This window comes from Periplaneta americana, chromosome 6, assembly GCF_040183065.1.
Source record: "Periplaneta americana isolate PAMFEO1 chromosome 6, P.americana_PAMFEO1_priV1, whole genome shotgun sequence".
In the NCBI taxonomy this organism is placed as follows: Eukaryota; Metazoa; Arthropoda; class Insecta; order Blattodea; family Blattidae; genus Periplaneta; species Periplaneta americana.
In genome coordinates this window covers 155,839,917-155,866,954 of record NC_091122.1, presented here as the reverse complement: position 1 = coordinate 155,866,954, position 27,038 = coordinate 155,839,917, and the positions used below count along the sequence as shown (strand labels likewise).

Below are 27,038 nucleotides of genomic sequence, written 5' to 3'. Positions count from 1 at the left end.
GGAATGAGACGTCTGTCATTGGTTGAATAACAATTCTGCTCTCCTCCTCTGCTGGCAATGTTAACGTCTTCTGTCAGAGACTATGGAACATAGTATAGTAATAAAATTGTTAAAACTGGATTCCAATACCAACATTAAACTATACTAAATAACATTTATTTATTTATTTATTTATTTATTTATTTATTTATTTATTTATTTATTTATTTATTTATTTATTTATTTCATGTGGCATTAATTTTGTCTAAATAATTATACATACATTATTTTACCTGACGTAGTTTCCATCAGTTAGTCTTTGTTAATTTGCATTTTCACTTACTGAATTGTAGTCTACAATACCAAATTTTCAGAATTGAAATTCAGACGATTGTAGGCTAACAGAGCCTTATAGCCTACATGCGAAATGTCCTTTCTATCGCAACTTAAAGAAAAAAGGGTATACTTAAAATATACAATATTACTTGTCACTATATCACTGTCAATTAGCTCCTGTGAAAATTGTTATATGGAACATATCACTGTATATTCTACATTTTTATGTAAAACTTTCTTCATCTTTTCATTTATGACCTTGTCAGTATGTCCATAAATTCCCTTCAAAGGATATAAAAAGTAAAATAACGGTTTTGATAGGGATTTATGACCAAAAGTAACAAAAAATACCCCAAAAATGACCGAATAGAATAAACATGCTCTTAAGAGGAAATAATACAAAAAAATTTCCTAAAGAATAATATGTCTTAAAACACTCCATTTATCATGAAACATGTAATTATTAAAGCAGCTATATTTCTGGCTTACCAGAAAAAAGATACACTGCCATCAAAGTCCTAGCTCTACTCAACATTCCGATGGCCCAGAACCAGACTGTTCAAAGTCCATTTCACTATTTTTTTTTTCAGGAGAGTTATTTTAAGCTCCTGACATTCAAAGCTTCATGAAACAATTTGGAATAGCTTCATAGCAACCTTATGTAGAGGAATATTTACAATTTTGTTCGATTCATATATGCAGACAAGAACTGGAACACAATGAAACACAGGTTTCTTTCTTATAAAAAGTTGGACTTAGAACAGTCTGGTTCTCAGCCATCGATTCCACAATAGTGGAGATACTCGTGTGTTAATTTCAACTATGATCACTCATACTGATTCTCCGAGAGCCACTATGATAATACTGATGATAAGATTCATTAAGATTCAATATCACTGACTTCCACAAGACAATATTGTAAGTAATGAAAATGGTTAAGATTTATGTGGGTCATTCTGTATATAGCCTGCAGAACCTAAGTTATTATCATGAAGATTTCCTCGACAAATTAACAACCGTTATCCTTTTCTGTTAAACGAATACGAAACTTTTAACTCGCGCCGTTTTCAAGTTACGGAGAAACCTGTTTTCTCTATGAAATTACTTCTCTAATCCATGCACTTGTATCCCGTTTCTACCGAAATGGCTTTACTCCCCTAGTTAGAAATAAATAAGTTCCTCCACCCTGCACCGTGTGGGCGGAACAAAGGCACCCCAGCTACCCTAAGGAAGAAAAGTTACCTGTAAAAGCCTCTCTCCACCTGTCTGTAACTCGAAGGGGAGCTAAATGGGCTTGCTTTGTAACGGGGAGAATGGCAATAGTGTATCCATCCGACCATGCCTTTTGTTGCACTCGTAGTTTGCTTTCAAAAGAGATGGCTTTGCAGTATTTCTTCGAAATTATCTCAGAATTTTGTGACAGGACAGGTAAACATGTCTTGGCATCCTAGGACAGGTAAAGAGGCCCTATTGGATCGCGCAGACCCATCTTGGCGAGATGATTTGGGTCTTGCCAGTCCTGGTTCGCTTCTTTTTCTGTTCTGCAGTGCGTCTTTGATTGCAATCTTCCAACCTTCCAATACAGCCAATAAAATATATTTAACATTTTACCTTCATCTGAAAGGATGGTATAGACAAAATACTGAAATGGAAGAAGATTCTCTTCTAATCCCCATTTCAGTTTGGTTGATAGGCTTTCCCCTCTACTCACACTCTTTACCATCCGTGAAGGGGAAGATGCTACTGTCCATCTTACTAACGTTCGACTAATTGACTTTGAACATAGTGAAAATCCTTATTATTGAAAACGTTTACCGGTAATCTAGATTTCGAAAATCTATACTAAGCGTTTGTATTTCATTTCATTGTTGTTTATATCAAGTGGCACATTAAAAAGCTACCGACAGCAGAAGATAAATGTTTTCTTCACTGCTAGTTGCTACTCTACAGCATAAACGACGGAACAATCTGCATTGTGTCACTCCTCCCTGACTTCATAATACAAACTAGCATCCCTGTGGAGTAACGGTCAGCGCGTCTGGCTGTGAAACCAGGTGGCCCGGGTTCGAATCCCGGTCGGGGCAAGTTACCTGGTTGAGGTTTTTTCCGGGGTTTTCCCTCAACCCAATATGTGCAAATGCTGGGTAACTTTCGGTGCTGGACCCCGGACTCATTTCACCGGCATTATCACCTTCATATCATTCAGACGCTAAATAACCTAGATGTTGATACAGCGTCGTAAAATAACCCAATAAAATAAAAAAATTTAATTAATTATTAGTTGAAAATGTTGTAAAAACGACACTAAAATATACTGAAACATGTAATTGTCAAATATCTGTGTCACTGTATTTTATATCCATTTATGTACTTTATTTAATATTTTATTTTCTTGTGTGTACAACTTGGGGGGTGCAGGTATAAGAGGTAACAGCTACCGGCCTGTTATAGTGACGGACTCAGGGCAAGTAGAAGGGGAAAGACATGCCTTCGCATCCTCTCAACTTGTATGAAATGTCGTGTAGTACTTTGTTTATTGTCTTTGGAATATTCAAAAGGAATGCACTTTGTTCCCCACTTAATATGTTCTTTTCATTGTAAATGTACTTGCAATTAACGACTTCACAGAATGGAACATTCGACAAAAATTATCTATTCTCTTCTTTTAAAATAACAGTTCTGAATAATTTTATAGTAATATAGTGGGTGGAACGAACATTAATTCACAATCGGCGTGGCTCAGTCGGTTAAGGCGCTTGCCTGCCGATCTGAAGTTGCGCTCGGGCGCGGGTTCGATCCCCGCTTGGGCTGATTACCTGGTTGGGTTTTTTCCGAGGTTTTCCCCAACCGTAAGGTGAATGCCAGGTAATATATGGCGAATCCTCGGCGAATCATCTCACTACCACCAATCTCATCGACACTGAATAACCTAGTAGTTGATACAACGTCGTTAAATAACCAACTAAAAAAACACATTAATTCTGAAGCAGAGAACTAACCTTCTCATCAGTTTACCAGAGCCTAACCAACCATTTCCAGAACAAATCAGCTACTTATGAAATAGAATAGCACATCGAAAGGTAAAAAATTATCGCAAAACTTCAAATTATTTTGTAAAAATATTATGTAGACCATAGTAGAGATGCGAATGATATCCTACCGACTCCTATAAAATATCGATTATGAAAACCAGTAGGGCCTACAATAATCTACACAAAGAAGAAAAGGATGGAATTAGAATTAATGATTACTTCTTTTAATTATTATCTAAATACAGATCTTCAAATTCTTTTCCACGTTATTTGTGGCGATTATGGTCATCTTATTGTATTCTCTTATTACACGTCATATAATTGTTCTCATTTGCATATTGATAAAATACAGGGTTATTCAAACGTCAGCACAGCAAAATTATTTATTTTATTTATAAATAAACAACAATTAAAGCCATTTTGCTATGAACTGGCTATATACGATGTTACTATGATGATGATGATGATGATGATGATGATGATGATAAAGACATCAGCGTGATCTAGGGGTTAACAAGATACTGTGATTCGTGTTCAGAGGTTCCATTCTGCCGTGGGTTCAAAATCCGCATGGATTAATAATCGATTTGATTTCTCAGAGTTTTTCCCAATTGTAAGGCGAATGTTAGGTAATCCCAAGGCTAATCCTCGAACTTATCTCACGAAATGTTATTTCCGTCATGAATTTCACAGATGCTAGACGTAGTTCATATCATTAAAGAACCTATAACAGTAGTAGTTAGTTGTATGATAATACTAGTAGTAATAATAATAATAATAATAATAATAATAATAATAATAATAATAATAATAATCCTGTTACTGAAAAAATGGAAAAATTTACTTTTGATTACATCTTCTTACAAGTGTGCGTATATTTTATTATGTATCGTAAATACGTGTACGTATATTGAAAGATTACTGCAGAAATCAGGGTGACAGAACCAGGTAACCGAATCAGGAAATGAAAGTGTAAGACAGATACTACTTAAACTTGTAGCTTAAAACTAAAAGGCTTATTATATTGAACCCTTTATGTAAAATGACAATATAATAAAGAACTTTAAGAAGGTACGCCATTTGTATTTACATTTACAATATTTTAACAGTTATTAGGCTATTATCATTTTTATTACTTAGTGCAACAAATTGCATACCGAAATCCCTTCAGCAGAGCGTAGTTCCTGTAAGATTAAAGATGGAGCTAGACATGCTGTGTATAAAACAGTAGGCTAAAGAAGTTCAAGTTTTATAAACATAGTTTCAGATTAAAAGTAGCAATAAATGTTTGGGAATTGTAAGCACTTAATTATAATAATATCATATAGACCTATTTTAAGTATAACTTATTTCATATCAAAGTGGCATTCTCAATTGCAAACGGTTGGTTATAGTAATTGAGAATAAATAATGGGAATAATGGACAACATAAGGGGTAATTTATAAACTCTGTGTAGGAATTCACTATCAAAAAACCAATATAACTCTAGTAGAAGACGTATTCACGTGAAACTCTTCGGAACCAAGTTCCATTGCTGCTAGGTGGATTTTGTTCATGTTCCGTATTTTTTAACAGATGGTGCATTATGTGTCGGCATCTGCATTGACAGCCCAGGCCCGACAGAATCCCCCAGGTTCTGCTCATCCTGACATGTTTGGACAACTTCTGCGGAAGGCTGGAGGCATGGGGGATATTCGGGATTGTCCAGTGAGTAGATGAATTCCTTATTTTGAATGCGGTCGTAAGTAGTAATTGAACTGCTGCTCCTTTATGTAAATAAATATCTACATACTGTACTTATTCAAATGAACATTACAAAATTTTGAAAAAAAAAAAAAAAAAAAAAAAAGGATAAATCAGCACTGTTTGTGTAGGAAAATGTGTTCTCTCCATTCGCTTTTCATTCATGTTTATTATGGGTGTGACTTTTTCGTATTAACGAAATACGTGAAATGTTTGAAAACTTAATTGCGCTCGCAAGAAATATAGATTTCACGAAGATATCCTAGAAAGTTGATGATTTCACGAAGATAACCCAGAAAATTAATGATTTCACGAAGGTAACCTAGAAAGTTGATGATTTAACGAAGGTAACCTAGAAAATTAATGATTTCACGAATGTAATCTAGAAAGTTGATTATTTCACGAAGATAACCAAGAAAATTAATGATTTCACGAATGTAACCTAGAAAGTTGATTATTTCACGAAGATAACCAAGAAAATTAATGATTTCACGAATGTAACTTAGAAAATGTTTGACATTCAACCGCGAAATATCGCGAAATTTAATGATTTCAACGAAATAGCCTTATAGTTACAAAATTAGTACTTGGAAACATGTTTTCTTTTCATGAAATATTCGCGAAAACAGATACTGCTTTTTAATAAAGTTAAAAATTGAATTTGACTGTCTTCTGAAACTTGTGTCAGCTGTAAACAACGATCCTATAATATCTTTGCAGAGACCGAAGAGTCACAGTCTAGTATATACAGTCACGAAGTTTGAGTTGTGAGGGTGCTAGGAACAATAGACTGTGCCGGTACTATTTAGCATTGTCTGTAATGAGGCGATATTAGCGATCCTAGTGGTGAGCAATTATCTATGGATGCATATTTACTACGTATTGAGCTTCGTGACTGTATATACTAGACTGTGGAAGAGTTTGCATACTAGTTATAATTTACAAGTTCTTTGAATCAGACGAGGATCACAATAGTTTTGCTTCGACATATCGACAGTGCAGTTCAAAAGGAAAACAACGCAAAATTTAAAGTTTTGAGAAAACTGCATTTTAAAGTTTCATGTTGCTGTGAAAAATCAAAGGATCATTGAAGTTACTCCAAATTCTGTTAATGATGTTTTATATATTACTCTAAGTTTCAAATTAGAGTGTGTTAATTGAATTTTTCACAGCAAAATCAAACTTTAAAATGCAGTTTTCTCAAAACTTAAAATTTTTAATATTTGAGGAGAAATATTACAGATATTATTCTGTAGGACAAATTAATAAAATTTTTAACATTAAAAATTTTAGTTGTTTCCCTTTTAAACTGGGCCGTAGATATAAAGACATGTTTTCTGATCGACGAGTTCGTTTGTCATGTTCAAATGTTGAAACTATTCTCAGAGTTTATATTCAAGAGCAAGATAGTTTAATGCTGTAAACCAGTGCAAGATTCGCTGCTTGGAATCAGATTGAACTCGCGTTCGTTTGTTGACTGATCAGAGTCTTTTTTTAATATGTATAAACTGATGTTAAGCACTGATTGGAAGTAGACCTACTTTTCAAGAAAAGTTTTTATTTGTGTAATTTAATATTCATAACATTGTAAATATCAGAAAATTTGTAACAATTAAAATTAGTAACCGGATTCTACACGTTATTGTATGTAAAGGATGTAAATGATATTTTGTTATTGAAGTGTTGTATCAGTGAAGAATTATGTTGTGTCAGTGAAGTGTGTTGTGTCAGTGAAACGTGTTCCTGTCAGGGAAGCTTTATAGTTTATAGTGGCAGTGCAAAGTATTTGAACAGTGAAATGCTTTTGAAGTGTTAGTGAAATCAGGATAGAATCAGTGAAATGTGTCGTAGTTCCAGTGCAGTGAGTGAGTTGACAGCGAAATGAGTGTAATGTGGAAAGGTACTTGTGAAGATATGAACATATCATACTCGTGGGTTTTAGTTCGAACTTAGATTTAAGATACAAATTAGATTTATTTTAAATGTTATTTTAAGTGATAGTGCTTCATTTAATTTAGGATATTCCCTATTATTATTATTATTATTATTATTATTATTATTATTATTATTATTATTATTATTATTATTATTATTATTGTTAGTATTAATTATTGGTATTATTATTAAGTGTATTTTTAATTAACAAGTTTATTATTGTCATTATTGAGTGTAATTAGTTACCACTGCCACCGGGTATATACCCATTGCAGTGTGAATAAATACATACATACATAATATTAATTTTCGTATGCTATATCATAAATTCATAACTGATATGTCCACGAAATATGACCGAAATCAAGATAAAAACCACATCCCTACATATTACTAATGGAAAACTTGAAGCTGAACCTAAGAAAGTGTATATTTGATTTTCGTTTTCTCGTATTATCTCTCTCAATCTATTTTCGGCCCTAGTGGCTGGTCAGATATGAAGTCCTTAGTGTTGACTGGCAATGCTAATCTCTTTCTCAACGGAATCGAACTCATCTCCAGCTCTACTCTGTTTTTATTTATGTAACGTTGGCATTAGCAAGCAGTCAGTATCACACCAAGGTTACTTACACACAAAATGCTCATTTGATATAGAAACTGACTAATACTCAAATGTTTTACAGAGTGCGTGTGGTGCTAAGATCCAGATCTGCCGAACACTGATGAACCGTCCGGAGATCGTGTCTGTGGGCGTGGTGTGGGATTCGGAGCGCCCCACAATAGAGCACATCATGGACGTGTTCGCCACAGTGGGCACATCCTTACGTCTGTCAGATGTCTTCCACAGCGTGGTGGACCATCGCTGGGCGGCAGCCACAGCCCATTCCTTGGTTGGCGTCGTCACCTACTATGGCAAGCACTACTCTACCTTCTTCTTCCACACCAAGCTCAGAGTATGGATTTACTTCGACGACGCAACTGTGCGTGAGATCGGTCCTCGGTGGGAGCAAGTTGTTGAAAAATGTCGTCGGGGTCGTTATCAACCCTTGCTACTCCTCTACGCAGTTCAAGGTGGGACGCCCGTCTCCACAGAAAGTGCACCTAAATCTATTATACCAGTCCAGATTTCATCCCCGAACCATAGAGACCTAGCAAAAACATCCCGTTCATTCCCTTCACAGCCATCGTCAACTTCGACCCCTAATCAAGGGCAGGCAATCAGACGTTCTGTCACCCCGAGCCCTGAGAAGTCTTCCAGCAACTCGGCTCCCAGGAGAGCGATAACCCCAAATCCTGAAGGACCGAATCACCATTATAACAATCAACGCCACCAACAAATGCTTCCGCGACCTTGCAGTGACTATCAGAATCTCACTGACATTCAGGCTGCAATCTTCAACGGGGACAAAAACCAAGGGGTGGATGTTGTCGATGGAGATCTTGGAAACGGCGAACCTAGCTACATCAGCCGTCGAGCGGTTGAGAACGTGCTGAGTTACCAGCAGAAGAAGCACCAGATGGTGCAGAGGAGTAACAGTGGCGGCAGCTACACAGGTCAGGTGACGGGGGGTTTCGGAAATGGGTCGACGAGCTCGGGCGACGGCATCAACATGCCGGAGCACCTGAACATCCCTCGCAGGAGGGACTCGGGCAACTGGAGCGGGGACAGGAACAGCGCGTCCTCGTCCTCCTCCACGTCGATGGAGAATCCGTACCTGTACATCGTCGGCAAGATGGGGCCTCGCGTGGTGTCGCAGAATGGTCAGCAGCAGCAACAGCCGCAGTCCGGCGTGCCTAGGAGTCCAACAGGGATCAAGCCTGGGGATCTGTCCAGCTCCAGCAGTGGCCCGTACGATGCAGGCTACGATTCTTACTCTCTGTCCTCCACCGACAGCCTGCCCCTTCAGCAGGGCCTGAAGCATAACTTACAGGTGAGTTCGGGCGGGTCTTCATGTAGTTCTTTCACATTTTGTTTACCTTTCATAAGCCAGATAACTCATCAGTTGAAGTGTTGTCTGCAAGCCAGCATTGTGTCATAATACAGTATAATTACGTTTTCATCATCATCATCATCATCATCATCATGATCAGGGGCATGAGCCAGTTCATTTCATCCCTATAGGAGCTTTTGATCTAACCATGTCATTCTTAGTCTGCCCACATTTCTCCTTCGAAACTTCTCCTTCGAGCGAATTAAAATTTTTGATGAGGGTGGGATAGAATCCTAGATAGAGAATACCATACATAAAATTATTATTATTATTATTATTATTATTATTATTATTATTATTATTATTATTATTACGGCTCAACGCTTTGTCGCACTGAGTTGCTTGTCTTGCATCTTGATCATAATAATAATAATAATACAGTAATAGTAATAATAATAATAATAATATATCTATGAGCAGGCTTAAGGGGTTAGGTATACTCCATTTTATTTCATGGAATGCATTTTCATAGAAAGGACTTTGCTGACAGACCTTCTACTGCCCCCTACTATTTTTTGTTTTTCAAATTTCAAATTTCAAATTTCAAATTTATTTACAATTTACATTTGAATTGAATACATATGAATAGATACCCGAAATGAGCATATGCTCGTGCTCGGGTACAGTCCAGTAGTCTACATAAATTTTACAGGGTTCAAATAATAATGCTGATGATAGAAATAATAGTAACAATAATAATAATAATAATAATAATAATAATAATAATAATAATAATAGTGATAAAACAAAAATATTTACAATAATAAAATAAATACTAAGACGGATAAAATAAAATATAAAACCACTAGCGAGAGTTAACACAACTTAAATAAGCATATAATAACCGGAAAAAATGCCAAACTCGAAAATCAACAGTAAAGTTCGTTGTATCGCAGACGACAGCAACCGCCGTATTGACATTGTGTTGTGCATTAATGGTAGTAGTGGGGAGCTGAAAGTCTACGTAACTGCCGTTCTCTTCGAATCTTCTCATAAAATCATGGGAAGTTATAGTCGGAGGCACCGATTTTGGCAGATGACCTCGATGACATTTCCAGTAGGCGAGCCAGTATTGTTTGTGTAAGCTGCGAGAATGAGATGCGATAACATTCTGAGTCGTTCATATTTTCATAACAGCAGCTCATATCAATTATTCTTATTATGAAACACACCACGGTACAGTCCTACTCAAAGAATACCTTTAATAAATGTAAATTACTTCCGTTCGCAATGATTTTACAATACGTCTCCTACATTTTCTAAATTAAATTAATTCTTAATTAAAAGGAAAAAGCATTGCATTGCGCATATATATGTATATATATATATATATATATATATATATATATATATATATATATATATATATTCCTACCCTTACCAGATCAATATACAAGATTTGTCCAGTAATAATCTAGGGATCTTCTACTGGTGGTTAATAAAATTACGATTCTTCTTAATAATCAAAATATAATTTGGTTAATTGGGTAAAATTGCATGCTGCAGAAGTTAGATTTATATAAGAGTATAATAAATAGGATTGTAATGGATATTACAAGGGCAATAATTTCTTCACACGCACATTGTGAATAGAACAGAGAAGAAAGCATTTTAAAATATTTAAATCGTACAAAATATCGGAGAAACCGATTTTCCCTGCACAAATTGCACCAATTGAAAAACATAATTACCATTCACTATAAATACTGTACTTTATGGATTCTAAAAAGTTATTTATTAATCTAGAAGTATTGGCTGATGACTATACTCAATTCCAGCACAACATTCATTCAGAATATGTAGAAATTACACTTTGGATTTTACTAAATGTATAGGCCTACTATCAAAAGGTGTTACATACCCCTTTAAATACTGTGCTTGTGTTACCTGTGCGATATCCGATGTTTAATTTTTTAAAATATAATTCATAGTACTGAAATTGCCATATTGAATTCGCACAAATTGTATTATTCGTAATTTTCGTCTCGAAAACCCCTAAGATATCTAATTTAATTTTTCACCCATTTTTGTCCCACTCCACCACTTTAGGGACAAAGTCGGACTAAATAATACCTTATTCGTATTCTGTGATCGCAAAGATCCCCAGATATCGACTTTCATCGAGATCGGATGACATGAGATTTCTCACTCCCTTCTGCCTTTTCATCAGTACCGTACCTTAGGATATGGTATTTAAAAAATCTAAGAATGTTTAACCAATACTGTAGAGAGTAACCTTCATTTTCAATTTTACGTCTCTAGTTAAATATAGTTTAGTGAATTTTTAAAATCGTCGACTTCTTTCTCTCTCCTCTCTGCTCGGAAGTAAAAAAACTTAACTTATTTCAAGGGAGTAGCCTACATGAAATTGAATTTTTTTACTTTCCTTATACATTTTAGAAACAATTCTGAGAGATGAGATGAATAGTCTAACCCAATTTTATGAGTGAATCTTTGTTTTAAATTTAAAGGCTGCACATCTGCTGGTTAAAAAAAAAATAAATCGGTATAATTATTTTGATCATTACTGCTTCCCATTTTCTATCCCTTATCTATTGACTAAGGATTAACATATTTCCATCTACATATATATTTCCATATATATAATAGATTATATTTCCATTTCGTACAATATTCTGGTCACGAGACATAATCATATACTTTGTCTTTTCGGGATTTACTACCAAACCTATCGCTTTATTTGCTTCAAGTAACATTTCCGTGTTTTCCCTAATCGTTTGTGGAGTTTTTCCTAACATATTCACGTCATCCGCATAGACAAAAAGCTGATGTAACCAGTTCAATTCCAAATCCTCTCTGTTATCCTGAACTTTCCTAATGGCATATTCTAGAGCGAAGTTAAAAAGTAAAGGTGATAGTGCATCTCCTTGCTTTAGCCCGCAGTGAATTGGAAAAGCATCAGATAGAAACTGGCCTATACGGCCTCTGCTGTAAGTTTCATTGAGACACATTTTAATTAATCGAACAAGTTTCTTGGGAATACCAAAGACACATATAGACTACTGTATTATTTGTTTAGTTTTTGGAGGTGACTGTCCAGAGTGCACAAATACTCGGGCGTGCATGTTTACTCTTATGTCCTACCCATTCCACTGCGACAGAGATAACAGCCGATCTTGCAGCGGTGAGGAACTCGCTCTCCAGATCACAGTAAGAAAATCCATCTGCCAAAATCCCTGGCGCGACCTATAATGCTGAAAAAACAAAATGTCTACGAGTCAAACTGTTCATTATTACCAGGATAAATACAAATAATACTGAAATATATTAATCGAGTTTCAGTTATAGATCTCTCCTTTTGTGCAAGACGTATCATATCAAAATATTTTATGAATGGCGGGGAAAATATAAATTTCAAAAACTTTCTACTGACAAGATATAGTGACAAGTACAATCAAGTGTGTCTGTGGCGATGCTAAGAAAATCATTTATTGGAGGTATACACTGTTATTAATTAAGAAAATGATCTATTTATATTTATTACAATGTTTTATCTTATAGGGTACATGCATCAGATAAATACAATAAAAATTAGTACCATATAATGCTAGTAACACTTAAAAAAATTATAATAAAATTTTTCAAATATCATACAAATATTTTCACTTTATTTTTAAACTTAAGAATGTGTAAATTGCTTAGGTCTGGATTATTTTTCAATACTGAATTGTATAGTCTTGGTCCATAATTCCTACTGTGTCTTAATCCAGTTGTAGTGTGGCATTTAGGTTCTGCCAAAAGAGTTGGGACATTTCTTCTGGTGTTATGTATATGTTTTTCAGTTATAAAATTCATTCGATTTTTGTGAAAATAAGTTAGTCATAAGTTGGTTGTCATAAATAAATGTTCTCCTTACTGTGACGGAAACCTTGTCTTTTCCTGTTAGTAACCAATCACAACTCTCGTTCAGAAGAATTGACAGGCTCCCATCAAATCCACGTGGAGACAGTTGCCGCATCTTTTCCGAATTCCATCAATCTCACTGTCTTATTTCGAGGGTCACCAGGATTGTGGCAACTGTGCAATGTTGGGACGAGAGGACAGGATAGAGTATACAGCTTACAGCAGTAAAATTTTTGGAAATATTCAACATTTTTTTTCCTCCATTATTGTATCTTGTACAATAAAGAAAATTGGTATGTGTAAAACGCTGTACTGCTATAAGAAAAAAATATTTTTACAATTAAAAAAATTCATAATGGTGGTAATTCACTGTGCTGTGATGAAACGTTTCCCTCATAACTCATAAACCTGTTTAACTTTTTAATGTTCTCTCTCTTTTATTTTATTGCTGAAACTCATGTTTACAATATCATGCACTTTCAATTACATTCCTTAATAAGTAAATAATATTTCTTTTTTATTTTGTGTTAGAAGAAAATGCTGATATTTGACAATTTTTTTAATTAATTTATTTTTTATCAGACAATCTATCAAAGGCAGAGAAGTGATCTTGCATCATCTTGTAGATATGACATGCATTAATACATATAAAAAATTTCATCACAGAATGTTGAATAGTTTTTTAGGTATGTGGGAAACACTTCATTACTGCAACAGAGAAATGAATTTTGAAGAAAAAAAAAAAGTAATTTTTTTAAATCATAAAAATATTTTTTTTCTTATAGCAGAAGGACAGTGTTTTACACATACTAATTTTCATTATTGTACAAGATACAGTACTGGAGAAAAAAAAAGTTGAATATTTCCAAAATTTTACTGCTGTAAGCTGTACCTAAATTCCAAAGTTATTGTTTGTTGTCAGCTTACGGGTGATGGTAATACATCAATATTACTTTCTTTGCTTACTTTATACTTCATAAAGCATATTCGTACTAAAACAATTGTGAGGGCGATAGAAGTTGTCCCTGGCAGGGATGTTAATATGAATTTGAGAGGGGGATAACTTTCCAACAGGGAGAAATCCCCCCAATCTCCCCGTTAATTCATACCCTGCTCTAGTCATAGATCTAAGAAAATGCATTTCGACAGACTCATTTCTTTTCTTGTTGCTTTAATTACGCCAACTTAAAGAACCTGGTACCGCCATGCAAAATCGCGGCAAAATACGAAATTTATACGTAAGGTGTCCAAAAAGGACGGTTTGTTAAAAATCCGCCTGGACTCCGGACAAACTTCTTAGAAAATAGGACACATCCGGACAAAAGAAGGCGGCTGGCTATCCTACGTATGTAACATAAATGCTTTTCGGAATAAATCAGGATGCCTGTAGCATAATGTAGAAAGTTGCGTAATTTAATATCAACTCATAAATGGTAGTTGGAGAACGGGAAAATTTTAAGAGCATCCTTGTCATATGACTTACTTTGCCAAAACTGCTCCATTTTTTCTTCCGTTGATTAGACTTTAATTATATGTTATTTTTACATAGAGGAAGGTTCCCGCCAAATTTTAATTCAGTCAGCTATTGACACTGTCACGAATTCTTGGAATTTCCTGAGACCCAGCTTGACAAAAATACTTTACTTGTTCGCTATTGTGAGCCATTGTCCCTTACTACCTGACCTCGCTGTCTTTGTCTTGTCTCTGTCAGTCAGTTTCTGAACGTTTTGAGTGCTGTTATTATCACGAGGTAATTATTACAAATATGTTGTATTTAGTGCTTGTTATACTGGCGATCATATGTTTCTAAATAATCGGAAGAAGAAAAGGAAGTCAATGTTCTTTCATACAGGGAATTGTGTGCCAAGTTCACTCGTATTTTCGAAGCGAATATAACGCGAAATGCGGTAGACTATACTATATAACACGAAATGCGGTAGACTTTTAGTTCCAGCGCATTAACAGTAAGAGAGAACTGTTAAAGCCACAAGAATATGGAGAATTACGTTAGAGATCGTCATGTTTATTTAAAAGAGAAATGGGGGGGGGGGGGGAAGTGTGGTGGATCAATATCATGAGAGATGTGTTATAGCCTACTTTGATTCGGAAGGTTTTATATCTATTATAACCTTTTCTAGATTATAGTAATAAGGTTTTGAATATTTGTTATGGATACCGGAAACTGGGGTTACTTTGAACACAGAGAGGAAACTTTGAATATTTTTTCAGAAAATGATATTTAGGTTTCTACATGCTGCTCTTGTTACAGATGGAGGTAAATTTGGTATGAGAATGATTTTATAATAATTTGCCTTCATCTATAACAAGTGCAGCATGTAGAAACCTAAATATGATTTTCTGAAAAAATGTTGAAAGTTTCCTCTGTGTTCAAAGTAACCCCAGTTTACGATAGTTGGAGGAATACCAGAGTAACAAGGTGTGATTCCCTAAGACGTAGGGCAGAAGGATGCGTTAAAATGAATGGAAATCACACTGAGCATTTCCTCTGACGTTGATGAACAAGTATTCATATCTCGGAAGACATTAATTTTAAGACCCATGTGTATTGGACTTTTGTTTTCTTGTTTTAATGAATACGACTATCACCTTTTTAAATACTGAATGTTAACAACCTGTATAACGGTAGAAAAACCTACATTATTTATTGTTGTTGTTTAGTGAACTGTATGAAGACAGGTTGGAACCTCATAGATGACAATAATAAGGCATTACTCACGAGGCAACTAAGCCAGGAGATAATGGTGTAGGGTGGCCAGTTTCTTCCCCTCTCCATTGCATACATCGCTGACTAATAACATATTAAAATAATAATAAATAATAAATTTAGCCTGCTAGATCCCGTAAGGGCAAGGGCCTCCTGATTGACAGGGCTTGGCTCAGTAGACTTCACTCGCTAGATGAGCTGGTCCTAAGGAGTGATATCAGTGAACTTGGCTGCACTACTTCGTTTCTATGTACACAAACACTATATTCACTTGTAAGATTCGCACCACACTACACACTGAGGACGGTGGCTTCTAGATTTCTCCATAGCTGTCTGTCTCTTTTACTGCTCGTCCAATGTGCTCCTGCCGTCTTCTTGAAGAAATCGGCCCATCTACAGTCCATGAGGATTTACTTGTCTAGTCCCTTTTAGAAAGAGAAAGAATACTCACCATCTCTCTCTACCCTCATTTATGGTGACGGCGGTATGGTCGACACTCCTTCCAGCGACCAGGAGTTAGCAGCGGCGGCACTCTCTTCCTCTTCAAATTCTGACTCCTCTCCGCCAGAAAGTTCCTCGTCCGTGTCCGTGTCATCCAAATTTATTACGAATCGATCGCTAATTTCGTCTACGAGTCCGTCCTTCTCCCAATAAAATTGTTCGACTTTTTCCACGTGTTCACAGGCCTTTCTCCAATTATCTTCCGTCACTTTTGCAAGAGCGATCTCAAACAACAATTTCACATCTTTACTTTTGAACGAAATATTACGCTTCGCAACGTCATTTTTAACCTGCCCCCATATTAATTCGATCGCGTTTAAATCACAATGGTATGGTGGCTGTCTCACTACAGTATGGGAGTGCATTGTCGCAATTTGGTTGATTTCGTATGTTTTGAAATTATCTTTTTTAGTTTTTACAAGTTCATATAATACAGGTTTCGTGGATCGTAAATCAAATTCAATGTTATTGTTACGAAGCCAGGACTGCATTTCAGATTTCGGTGTTGATGAAATTGGTGCCTTATTGAGTTCTGTTGAATGATAGGGGGCATTGTCCATTACAATGATGCTATTGAGAGGAATGTTTGGTGGTAATTGATTAATGAACCAGTTCTTAAATACAGTGCTGTCCATCTCCTCGTGGTAGTCTTTAGTTGATTTAGATTTGAAAGTTAGAAGCGCGTTTGGAATGAAACCTGTCGAACATCCGGCGTGTAAAATAATAAACCGTTGACCTTTTCCTATTGGGGTTTGAAGTGGGAAGTCAATTTCGTGATCATCGCTTTTCCAAACTTTGCTTTTCGTATGGTTCACATTAACCCAAGTTTCGTCTAGATAAACAACGGCGCGTCCAGTGGCGCGTAATTCTTTCATTTTTCTTAAGAATTTAAATCTCTTTAAAATAACATCTGACCTTTCCATTAAAAATTTTCTGTCTTGAGTATTTTTAACATACCTAAATTTCATTTTTTTAAGAATTTCTCTCAAACTCCATATGCTTCCAGTGAATAAGCTTTCCTTAATTAATGCGTCATTTATATCCTTCAAACTAGGCAAAAAATCAGTCCGATACAAAGAATAAATTACTCGTCTTATAGCGACGGCAGAAAATGAGTCAATTGCAGTTTTCTGAGGGGTCCTGTTTGGGCGTTTCTTTCCTGGAGTTCGCAGAACACTTCCACTTTCTAGTGCCTCCCTTTGTTTTTTTAAAATCCTGCTAACACTACGAGACGATATACCTGTCGCTGCAGCAGTTCTTTCGATAACACTCGACACATATTGTTTGCTTTCCGCGTTTCAGTGCCTCATATTCTTCAGTAAAGAATTTGTGTACATTAATAACCATGTTCATACTGTCCGACTTCAAGGCTTTCCCGCGTTTTCCCATATTGCCTACCATGATTATTAAAAACAAGAGCACAACACACATTACAATGTTTAAGTTAACAGGGAAACCATGCAATTCCGAAAACATTTTGTTTGAATTGTGAATTATTGTATATTATATTATATTATATTATATTAAATTGACACAACGAGACACACACTTACTTCACTATTCACTAAACACTACTGAATAAATGAACTCGAACAACGCCAAGACGCCACTGAGAGACCCACTAATTGGATTTGCAAAAGTGTGTTCTAGAAGGGCCAAGGGAGAAGGAGGGAAGGGAATTCCAAGAATTCTACAAAAGAAAACCTTTCCCCCCTTACATCTGTTGATAGTCGATAGACAAGGACCGCAGACAAGGATAGTAGAAATCACGCCAACTTAACCCTCATGCACTGTAGTCGTCTGGCGTCCCACTCTTCTTCTGCCGATCATGAGATCCCACAATGTGAGTCTATGCGTCCATCGTCTGTGGTCCATCCTTACCACGTGCCCTCCCCATTTCCACTTCAGGCTTTCGGCGGTGTTTAGGACGTCTTTCATGCAGGTACTGTTGCGTAGCTCCTCGTTCCTTAATTTGTTCCTCAGAGAAAGTTGCAGGATTTTTCTTTCCATACTGCGTTGGCAGGTTTGAAGCATACAGTACGCCTCTGTTTTGATGTTAGGGACCAGGTTTGGCATCCATACAGTAGGACTGGTAATATACATTTTTCCAGGGTCTCAACCTTCAAGCTTAGCTTCTGGAATTTGTAAGTATGAACTTCAGAGACCAGAACTTCTTCCATGCCATACTGATTCGTCTCTTTATTTCTTTCTCTGAACTGCTGGAGAAAGACAGGTTCTGGCCCAGGTAGGTATAATCTTCCACATATTCTAGTGGCTGGCCATTTAAGTGGATCCGGTCTTCAGACGCGTTAGTCATTAGTTTCGTCTTTTCTGGGTTCATCTTACACTAACCAAATTTCAGATATATACAAACAATTCATTATTCTTTCTCTGATATATCGTCAATTGAGATGTACAAACCCTGAAACAAAATTCAGGTGGCCCAAATTTTGTTTCTGGGTTTGTACATATAAGCCAAAACTAGAAAGTTATTGTCGGACCATTGGATCTGTGCCCCTTCAGCGCTGTCGTCGTTCTTGGAAAAGTTAACGCCTGTACTCACTCCATTCCACTCACTTTCCTCCCACCACGTTAAACAGCAGGCCACGAACCTTGCCGAATAGGGATGTTGCCAAACTTCCGTCAAACAGTGTCATAAATAACTGGTCCTCCATGCTACAGTATTATTTCTTTCAATCAAAATACATCTTGTATTTCAACATATTTTTAAACCTAAATCCCATGTCTCGAATCACTTTCCGTAGTTTTTCTCTCCAACCTTGGAAATTATTACTTCTCTCGCAAGCTTCAGTAATTTCTTCAATGTTGAAACTTCTTTCTGAACGGTATAAAATTCTTGTATCTTTCTTCTTAAAATACATTGGTTCATATCATCTACAATAATAAAAAGTTCCCTTTGTCTGTTCTTCTCTGGTGATTCTAGCTTTTCATCTCCTGCACAGACTCCCTCTCTCCTGATTTTCTTTATTAGGAGTTCTGACCTCTCTATATAAATTACATAAAATGTTGTATTATTAGTATTAGTTAAGTAAGTAATTTTAATACATAATCAATTGAAATAAAGTAAGCCTCACCTGTGATATCAGTTGCTCTTTTCGTTGCCTGATTTATAGGAAACAGATATTGACCTGTTTGTTTCTCTTCATCGCAAAATGCTATTACGTACTTGCTTAATAATATTTCTTTTGCCACTCCGTGCTACAGTATTCATGCTGAGTTGACAACACTGGAGACTGCAAGTGCAAATATTGTAAACTGTTCCGCAAGAAGGCCAAAATTGTGAGTAGTGGGGTACAGAAAGGGAGAGAGATAGGAATGCAGGGAGAGAAATGAATTGCAGAGGCTGAGAAGGAATTAGAGTTCAGTTCGCATATCTTACTGGGGCACAGATCCGATGGTCCGACTGTATTAAATGTAATGATGATAAATGAAGCTCCTTATTAATATTTTTTTGTCCCAAGTAATGTTTTAAATTCTGTATGTAATCTTGTTAATAATTTATTTTATAAAATATAATGTTGTGATGGAACTAATCAGAATCTTATTGGAATAGGTAACGTTACTCATTAAGCATCCTAATTTACGTTACTATTTGTGTTGCAGTTGGCACAGATACCAGAGGGACTGCAGGCAGGTGGAGGCACAGGTTGCCTGTACCAGCAAGCCAGAGTGCCAGCTACAGGAGACGACTGCGAGCGTCTGTGTCTGGAAGCAGATCAGCTGCTGGACAAATCCCGCGCCACTGAAGAGGCCAGTGACTTGGAGACAGCCCTCGTTCTCTGCCATGCTGCTGTTACAAAGGCTCGTGCTGCCATGGACGCTCCATACAACAACCCACAGACCCTGACATTCGCACGCATGAAGCACAACACCTGTGTGATGCGGGTGCGGAGTCTTCATCGACGCCTGCTGCAGACGCAGCAAGAGAACCAGAGCAATGGTGCAGACAAGGATGGTGAGTGGTAGACATTAATAAACACCTCCTGTGTAAATGGGGAAGAGTACTCCAGAATTTGATCTACCTATTGCGTTAGAATTTTGTGTGTCGCACTGTGGCAACTTGCAGAAGCTTTGTCTGTAGAATATTTTATTTTCCTTAAAAGTAATTTTAATTGTGACCCATGAAGGGCAAAGGCCTCCTAATAGGGGAAACTCAAATGGCCAGAATTCCGAGTTACTGAGATTCTTTTCTTCTAGTTGTCAATTCCGAGTTACTGAGATTCTTTTCTTCTAGTTGTCAATTCCGAGTTACTGAGATTCTTTTCTTTTAGTTGTCAATTCCGAGTTACTGAGATACTTTTCTTCTAGTTGTCAATTCCGAGTTACTGAGATTCTTTTCTTCTAGTTGAAGAATTGCTGAATTGCTAGCTATTGATGCTGCTCTTCAGTGTGTCACTCAAATTTCTAAAAAATCTATTTGCAAACTTACCAACTCCAAGGGAGCTATATTTAATATAATCAAATATGTTCCAAACCTATATGCACATAGAATTATTCCAATTCAGAAACAACTAAGTAAACTAAAAGAACTCCAAAAGGAAATAACATTTCAATGGATACCTAGTCATTGTGGTATACCTGGAAACGAGAAAGTCGATAATATTGCAAAACAGGCAACATATTTGCAACCAAGACCTCTTCAAGTGATATCTCTATCCAATGCCTTTGCTTCAGTAAGATCTCATTTCATAAACTTATGGATCAACAATTGGCTCTTCTGACAAAGGAAAATTTTACAGTCTGTACAAAAGAAACCAAATGACCTGGAAATGTACAGAAACTTGCCCAGACATGTTCAAACATTTTTAACAAGAGCCAGAACAGGTCACATTGTCACACAATTGTACCTACACCGATTTCATCTTTCTGATACTCCTACTTGTCTGTGGTGCATTCATAATGAACACCGATCAAAATACCCGTTATTTCTCATGAAAAACAAGAACTGAAAAGACTACAGTGGACTATAGTGGACTTCATGTTGTCAGCAAACAGGTGGATACATTAAGATGATTGAAAAGTAATTTTAAGGGTAATATTTGCGTATGATTGACTTACTTCTTAAGAATAAGTCTAGATAATAAAAAGTCACTAACAGTTGCATGTGATGTTGGTTGGTGCTTATTGGCAATAGTGCAGAAAACTGTCACAGTCTTCTTCTAACAAATCCCACTGTAAAAATAATAAGGATTTATTTTTTCTGAGGATTCTGTGATTAACAGTTAAAAAGAGAGGAATCTCAACAACTCAGAATTGACAACTACAAGAAAAGAATCTCAGTAACTCAGAATTGACAACTAAAAGAAAAGTATCTCAGTAACTCGGAATTGACAACTAAAAGAAAAGAATCTCAGTAACTCGGAATTGACAACTAGAAGAAAAGAATCTCAGTAACTCGGAATTGACAACTAGAAGAAAAGAATCTCAGTAACTCGGAATTGACTAATAAAAGAAAAGTATCTCAGTAACTCGGAATTGACAGTTAAAAGAAAAGAATCTCAATAACTCAGAATTGACAACTAGAAGGAAAGAATCTCAGTAACTCGGAATTCTGACCATTGGGCCTTCCCCTATTAGGAGTCCTTTGCCCTTCATGTGGGTCACATCGGCTCGTTCATTCATTTAGTACAACCAATATAATAGTGAACACAATTCAATCAATTTCTGGGGAACGTGCACGGAAATAGGAATGGGAGGAAGAATAGTCTAATTACAAGCTGTAGAAATTTTAAAATTACGTGTGATCTAAAGGCTGAGGAATACCGAGATTAAATTAAATTGGAAAAATCATGTTGAAGAAAAAACCCCCAAACTTAGCTTAGCATGCTTCGTAATTAGGTCGTTACAACAATTTCTAAACAGCAGTATCATAAGACAATATATATTGCATATTTTCATTCCATTATGTCCTACGGAATATTATTTTGGGGAGTTCTGCAGATAGTAAAAACATATTCTTATTACAAAAAAGAGCTATTAGAATAATAGTTGGAGCAAAGGCTAGAGAATCATATAGATTATTTTAAAAAAAATTAGAGATTCTGACCTTAATAAATCAGTACATATACTCTTTAATAAATTTCCTCTTACATAGGTCTAATAAAGAAAATTTTCCAACTAATTCAGCCATACATAGTACAAATACCTGCAGAAAGAATGATTTTCATATGTTAATCATCAAATTTATCATGCTATCAAAGGGGAGTATGTTACATGGCGATAAAAATGTTCAATAGTCTTCCTGAAAACATTAAGAATCATAGCCAAAACAGTGCATTATTTAAGGTAAAACAAAAAATTACTTAATATCTCACACTTTCTATTCTGTAGATGAATTCTTGACATTTCACAGTACTGTGTAAATATTTTAATACTATTAAATGGTAAACATATTGCATTGTATAAAATATTATTGTTATTAAGGTATTAATTCTGTAAATATTTCATGTTTGCATTTTATATGTTAAACGTAAGAATTGGACATGTTCTTTATTCTATGCTATAAAGTAAATGTAAGAATATTATGGAACGAATAAATCTATCTATCTATTAAAATATTTCACATCTGTGCTTGAGGGGAGTCCATCTGTAACACTCTGTCTGTATTGTGTATCGATACTTACGTTAATTTTATTGTGTGTCTGTGTTACAGATGGTGGCTTAGAAATACGTCACAGTAGAGAAGGGAGTGGTGGTAGTGGCCGAAGTTCTGGTAGCAAATCTGCTGGTAACCATTCCCGCCAGAGCTCGAGGGACAAAACAGCTTCTTCACAGCATTCTCGGCAAAACAGTCGTGAGCTGCTGACTCAGATCCCAGCAGGCGGAACAACTGTAGCTACCACCACAACAATGGACAAGCCTTCTAAGAACATCGAGATCTACGCAACTCTGCCGAAGAAGAAGCTGGGAGGGAGCTCCAGAGGAGGCAAAGCACGGGCAGGTAATGACAACAACCACATTGTGGAAGATGAAGAATATGTGCTATACGACCGTCCAGGGAGGGAACGGAGCCTGTACTCAGGGCGAGGCATCTTAGGAAAGAAGAAGGATGACGAGAAGAATGCCAGGGAGAAAAGAGCGAGAAGTGAGGAGAGAAACAAAAATACAAGAGATTATTCCTTGGCATTGAGCTCTGCTTCACTGACGCTTCCAAAAGATGGTAAGAAAGAAAAGAATAAAGTCGAAGATGTGTCCAAGAAGGCCAATGGGAATTCTTCCGGCGAGGTGAAACAAGGGAAAAAGCAGCATAAGATACGTAGAAAACTGCTGATGGGAGGGCTCATCAGGAGGAAGAATCGATCCATGCCGGATCTGCGGGAAGGACAAGAAGGCGCAGAAGGTGTTGGGAGAACAGACAGAGGGATAGAGTCCAAAGGCGTGGCTGGAGTGAAGGCTTCACAAGACGATAGCAGTGTCGGCTTGAAAGGTGCTGATAAAACCGCCGCAACCGGCACCCTCAGCGGGTACTTGTCAGAAGGGCACTTGGAGTATACCGGCGGTGGCAATCCAAATCTTGAGCGTAGCAAGCTCATGAGAAAAAGTTTCCACGGGAGTGCTGGTAAAGTTCTGCACGTTCCCAAGGTTCCTCCTCCCCCTCCACTACGTACAACTTCACAGCTCTCTGCTAAGCCTGAGTCTTCTGCTAGGGACAGCACAGGCGTGGAGAGGCCTCAGTTCCCTCTGCCGTCAGACTCCTCTAATTTCCATCCGGCATACTCGCATTTTCACAGACCTGGTCACACTGGCGAGCCCCACAGAATATCCCATAATCCTTCCATTCAGACATCAACCACAGCCTACAACTATAGCTTTGAGCCTCAGTCATTGCCCTACCTTCCTACTTACAGTGCAGACATGAACCATCCGCAAGCGGTGAATGAATGCATTTACCAGCAAAGAATACAAGGTGATGCAGTAATGTATGCAAATGGAGGGATTCTCTGTGACAGCAGAGGTCAGTTCTTGCACGGAAATCAACTAGTGACGCAGGCAGAAGTTCACAACGAGCACAACAGCAGTGTGACTGTGTACACGTGTGAGCAGAACGACCAGAACGGCAGCGAGACTCAGCAAGAAAACCCATCAGAGTTGTCCAACAATTCTCCACCTAACTTACCCTTGCCACCATATCCCAGTCCTCTGAATTCTGTGTCACATTCCAGACAAGCAAGTGAAGACTTCCCTCCTCCACCCCCACCGCTGGATACTGCAGTAGCCACAGAAGCAATTAACAAACTTGTGACCCTCGGCACTGAGGAGTCTGTCCAGATGAACCGCTTGTCACCAAATCTGCAACAACAGCAAGTGGCCCCCAGCAGTCTTCTAATGCAACTACAACAAAAGCGACAGCAGATCCTAGCAAAGGAAATGTCTGTTGCAGCAAACAGAGACTTTGAACCCGAAAGTACGTCCTCTGGGAAGTCTGGAGAAGAATGGCTCAAGGAACTACAAGCAAAACAAGCAGAAAGGAAACTGAAGAAACTGCAGAGTGGTATGGCAGATGCGGCAAATAAGTCTGGACAAGAGGCAAGCGGTGCAATAAACGGTACAAACCATGACAAGAAACCTTCATCGGTGAAGGACTTGGCATCGAGGTTTGAAAACATTCGTCTGCATACCGGTGTGCTCAAGACTCAGATGCCAGTGTGTAACACAGAACCTGAAGTTAGACTTGCTAAAACTGTAACAAGTTCAGCTCTCAAAAATCCTACTTTTTCAGTTCCTGTAACAAATGGTGCTAGTGGTAGAGTGTCCCCTTTCTTGCCTCATGAACGGACTACGTCTGGTTCCCAAACGGTGCAGCCAAGTGTGAACCTGAATGCGAGTTTCGATTCCAGTACAAACTTCTTGACAAACTGTCCACCGAACTTGCGTGAAAACAGGTCGGATAACGTGTTTGACACAGGGGTGCTTTCTGTTAAGAAACGTAATAGTTCTAGTGGTTCGTCTGTAGAGTGCTTGTTGTCTGTAGGTGGAAATGCAGTGTCCGAACAGGAAGTCCATGAGTTGTTACCCACTGCGAATGCCTCGCCTAATACAGAAACTAAAAACGAGTCAATATCTCCTGGAAATACAGATAAAGAGGTGAGGAAAAGGACTGGAAAGAAGAAAAATGTTACGTTCTGTGACCAGGTGATACTCGTTGCAACTGCAGAGGATGAAGAGGAGGACAATTATATTCCAAACCCAATCCTGGAGCGAGTTCTGAGGTCGGCATTCAACAGCAAGCAGGAAGCTCAATCACAGCCATCTGAACCTCACATCGAAGTGAGGAGCCTCCAAGGCTCTGAGCTTCATCCAGAATCAAGAGCGATGCTGAATGTTAAAGAGACTCCGTACCAGCAGCAGCCAAAACTGGTCGAACATCCACATCCCCCATATCAAAAAGTGCCATTGCAACCCACACACAACACTAATCAGTATAACACAGGTTACCAACATCCACCACAGCAAACACAACATGTCCCTCAACAAACACATGTCCAGTTACAGCACCAGATTCCACAACACGACCCAAGATCACCCTACAAGCCTATTCACCCAGACATGCTGCGGACTCAACAAGTTCATCATTACCCTGTTTCCAGTGATCAGATACGCGTCCATCCACCCTATCAACATGTACCTATACCACATCAGATGTACGGTCATACCCAGGACCGCAACACGCACCCCAGTTACCTACCACCTGGCACGGCACCTCAACAGAACCTCTACCACCATCAACAAAGAGTAATGATGCCTTCCCATCAACAATCTGTATCTCATCCAACAGTGAATCAGTTTCCAGAGCAACAAGGAAACAGTGTTTCCAGTGCGTCGTTACCTGGATACAATGACATCATTCAAATCCCTCCTGAATACCAGCACCCTCCACAACCCCATCACCAATCGAACATGCTGTATTATCACCATCAACAGCAACAACAGCAGCAGTTTGCAAATACGGTTCATCACTCTCTACCTGCACTGAGTAACGGACACCCAGGTCATCCCCTTCAGTATCAGCAGAGGCAACCAATGATGAATGCATCGAACCAACAGACTGCAGGACGTGTGGGTGACCCTTCTTACTCTCAACAAACACAGCAAGCCGCTCCACCATACCAGCACCCACCAGTGAGACAACCCCAAGCAAACACGAAAGAAGGACAAAACCAGAATGGCAACAAAGACGCAGGAAGGCGTGTTGAAAAGAAGCTGCCTCCAGTCATCGATAACGCTTGCCATCTCTGTCGAAAGAAGCAAGTGACGCCCCCCGCGATATACTGCAGCGACTGTGACTACTACATGTCCCGGTTCAGGCCCAGGAACTGATTGTTGCAATAACCTGCTGTGTTAAGTACAAGTGGGCGTTGTTCTACACTGCGTCCATATTCCACCGAAACCAATCAATATGATTGTTGAGAGACTGTGATTGAGTTTACTTTAGAAATTAATTTTTTTTGTTGTAAAATAGTACATTATCCGTCCAATCATTTCATTGCATCGTATAGTACCCTGTAGTAGCTCATCCTTCATGTTGATTTATTAGAGAGCAAATGTACAAATTGTAACAAAAGAAGTGGATGTTTGGAAAGTGTGATCTCAGTATTGTAGATGTTTAAATGTATCTAATTTTGATATTTTTTTAAACAAATTGTTATGAATGTGTTAGTAAATCTTTACTACAATTAAAACATGCATTTATTTCTTTAGAGAACCTTCAGACATTCATTCTTTAATTTAGTATATCTTATGCAGGTGACGTCCCAAGGATACTGCATGGTTGTGAAGTAGTGCTTGCATGCGTTGATGGTTCTAGAGAGTTGCGTAGACGGAAGAATTACCTCCTAGCAGGAACCACCAATGCCTATAAGGCCTCTAGGTTAGTGACATCATTATGCCCTATTTGGGCGTGGGCTTTACCT

At 37.6% G+C, this 27,038-nt stretch overlaps 1 protein-coding gene across 4 annotated transcripts in view; it reads left to right on the top strand.

Annotated features, from left to right (window-relative positions):
• Positions 1–26,509, top strand: part of ec (echinus) — a 419,892-nt gene extending 393,383 nt beyond the window's left edge. For all 4 annotated transcript variants that reach the window (XM_069829354.1, XM_069829355.1, XM_069829357.1 and 1 more), the window contains 4 exons: positions 4,924–5,055; positions 7,710–8,957; positions 19,732–20,083; positions 22,781–26,509. In XM_069829354.1, the coding sequence (XP_069685455.1) occupies positions 4,924–5,055; positions 7,710–8,957; positions 19,732–20,083; positions 22,781–26,445 (5,397 nt within the window). In that variant the 3' untranslated portion in view covers positions 26,446–26,509. The remainder of the gene's footprint in view (positions 1–4,923; positions 5,056–7,709; positions 8,958–19,731; positions 20,084–22,780) is intronic.
• The last annotated feature ends 529 nt before the right edge of the window (positions 26,510–27,038 follow it).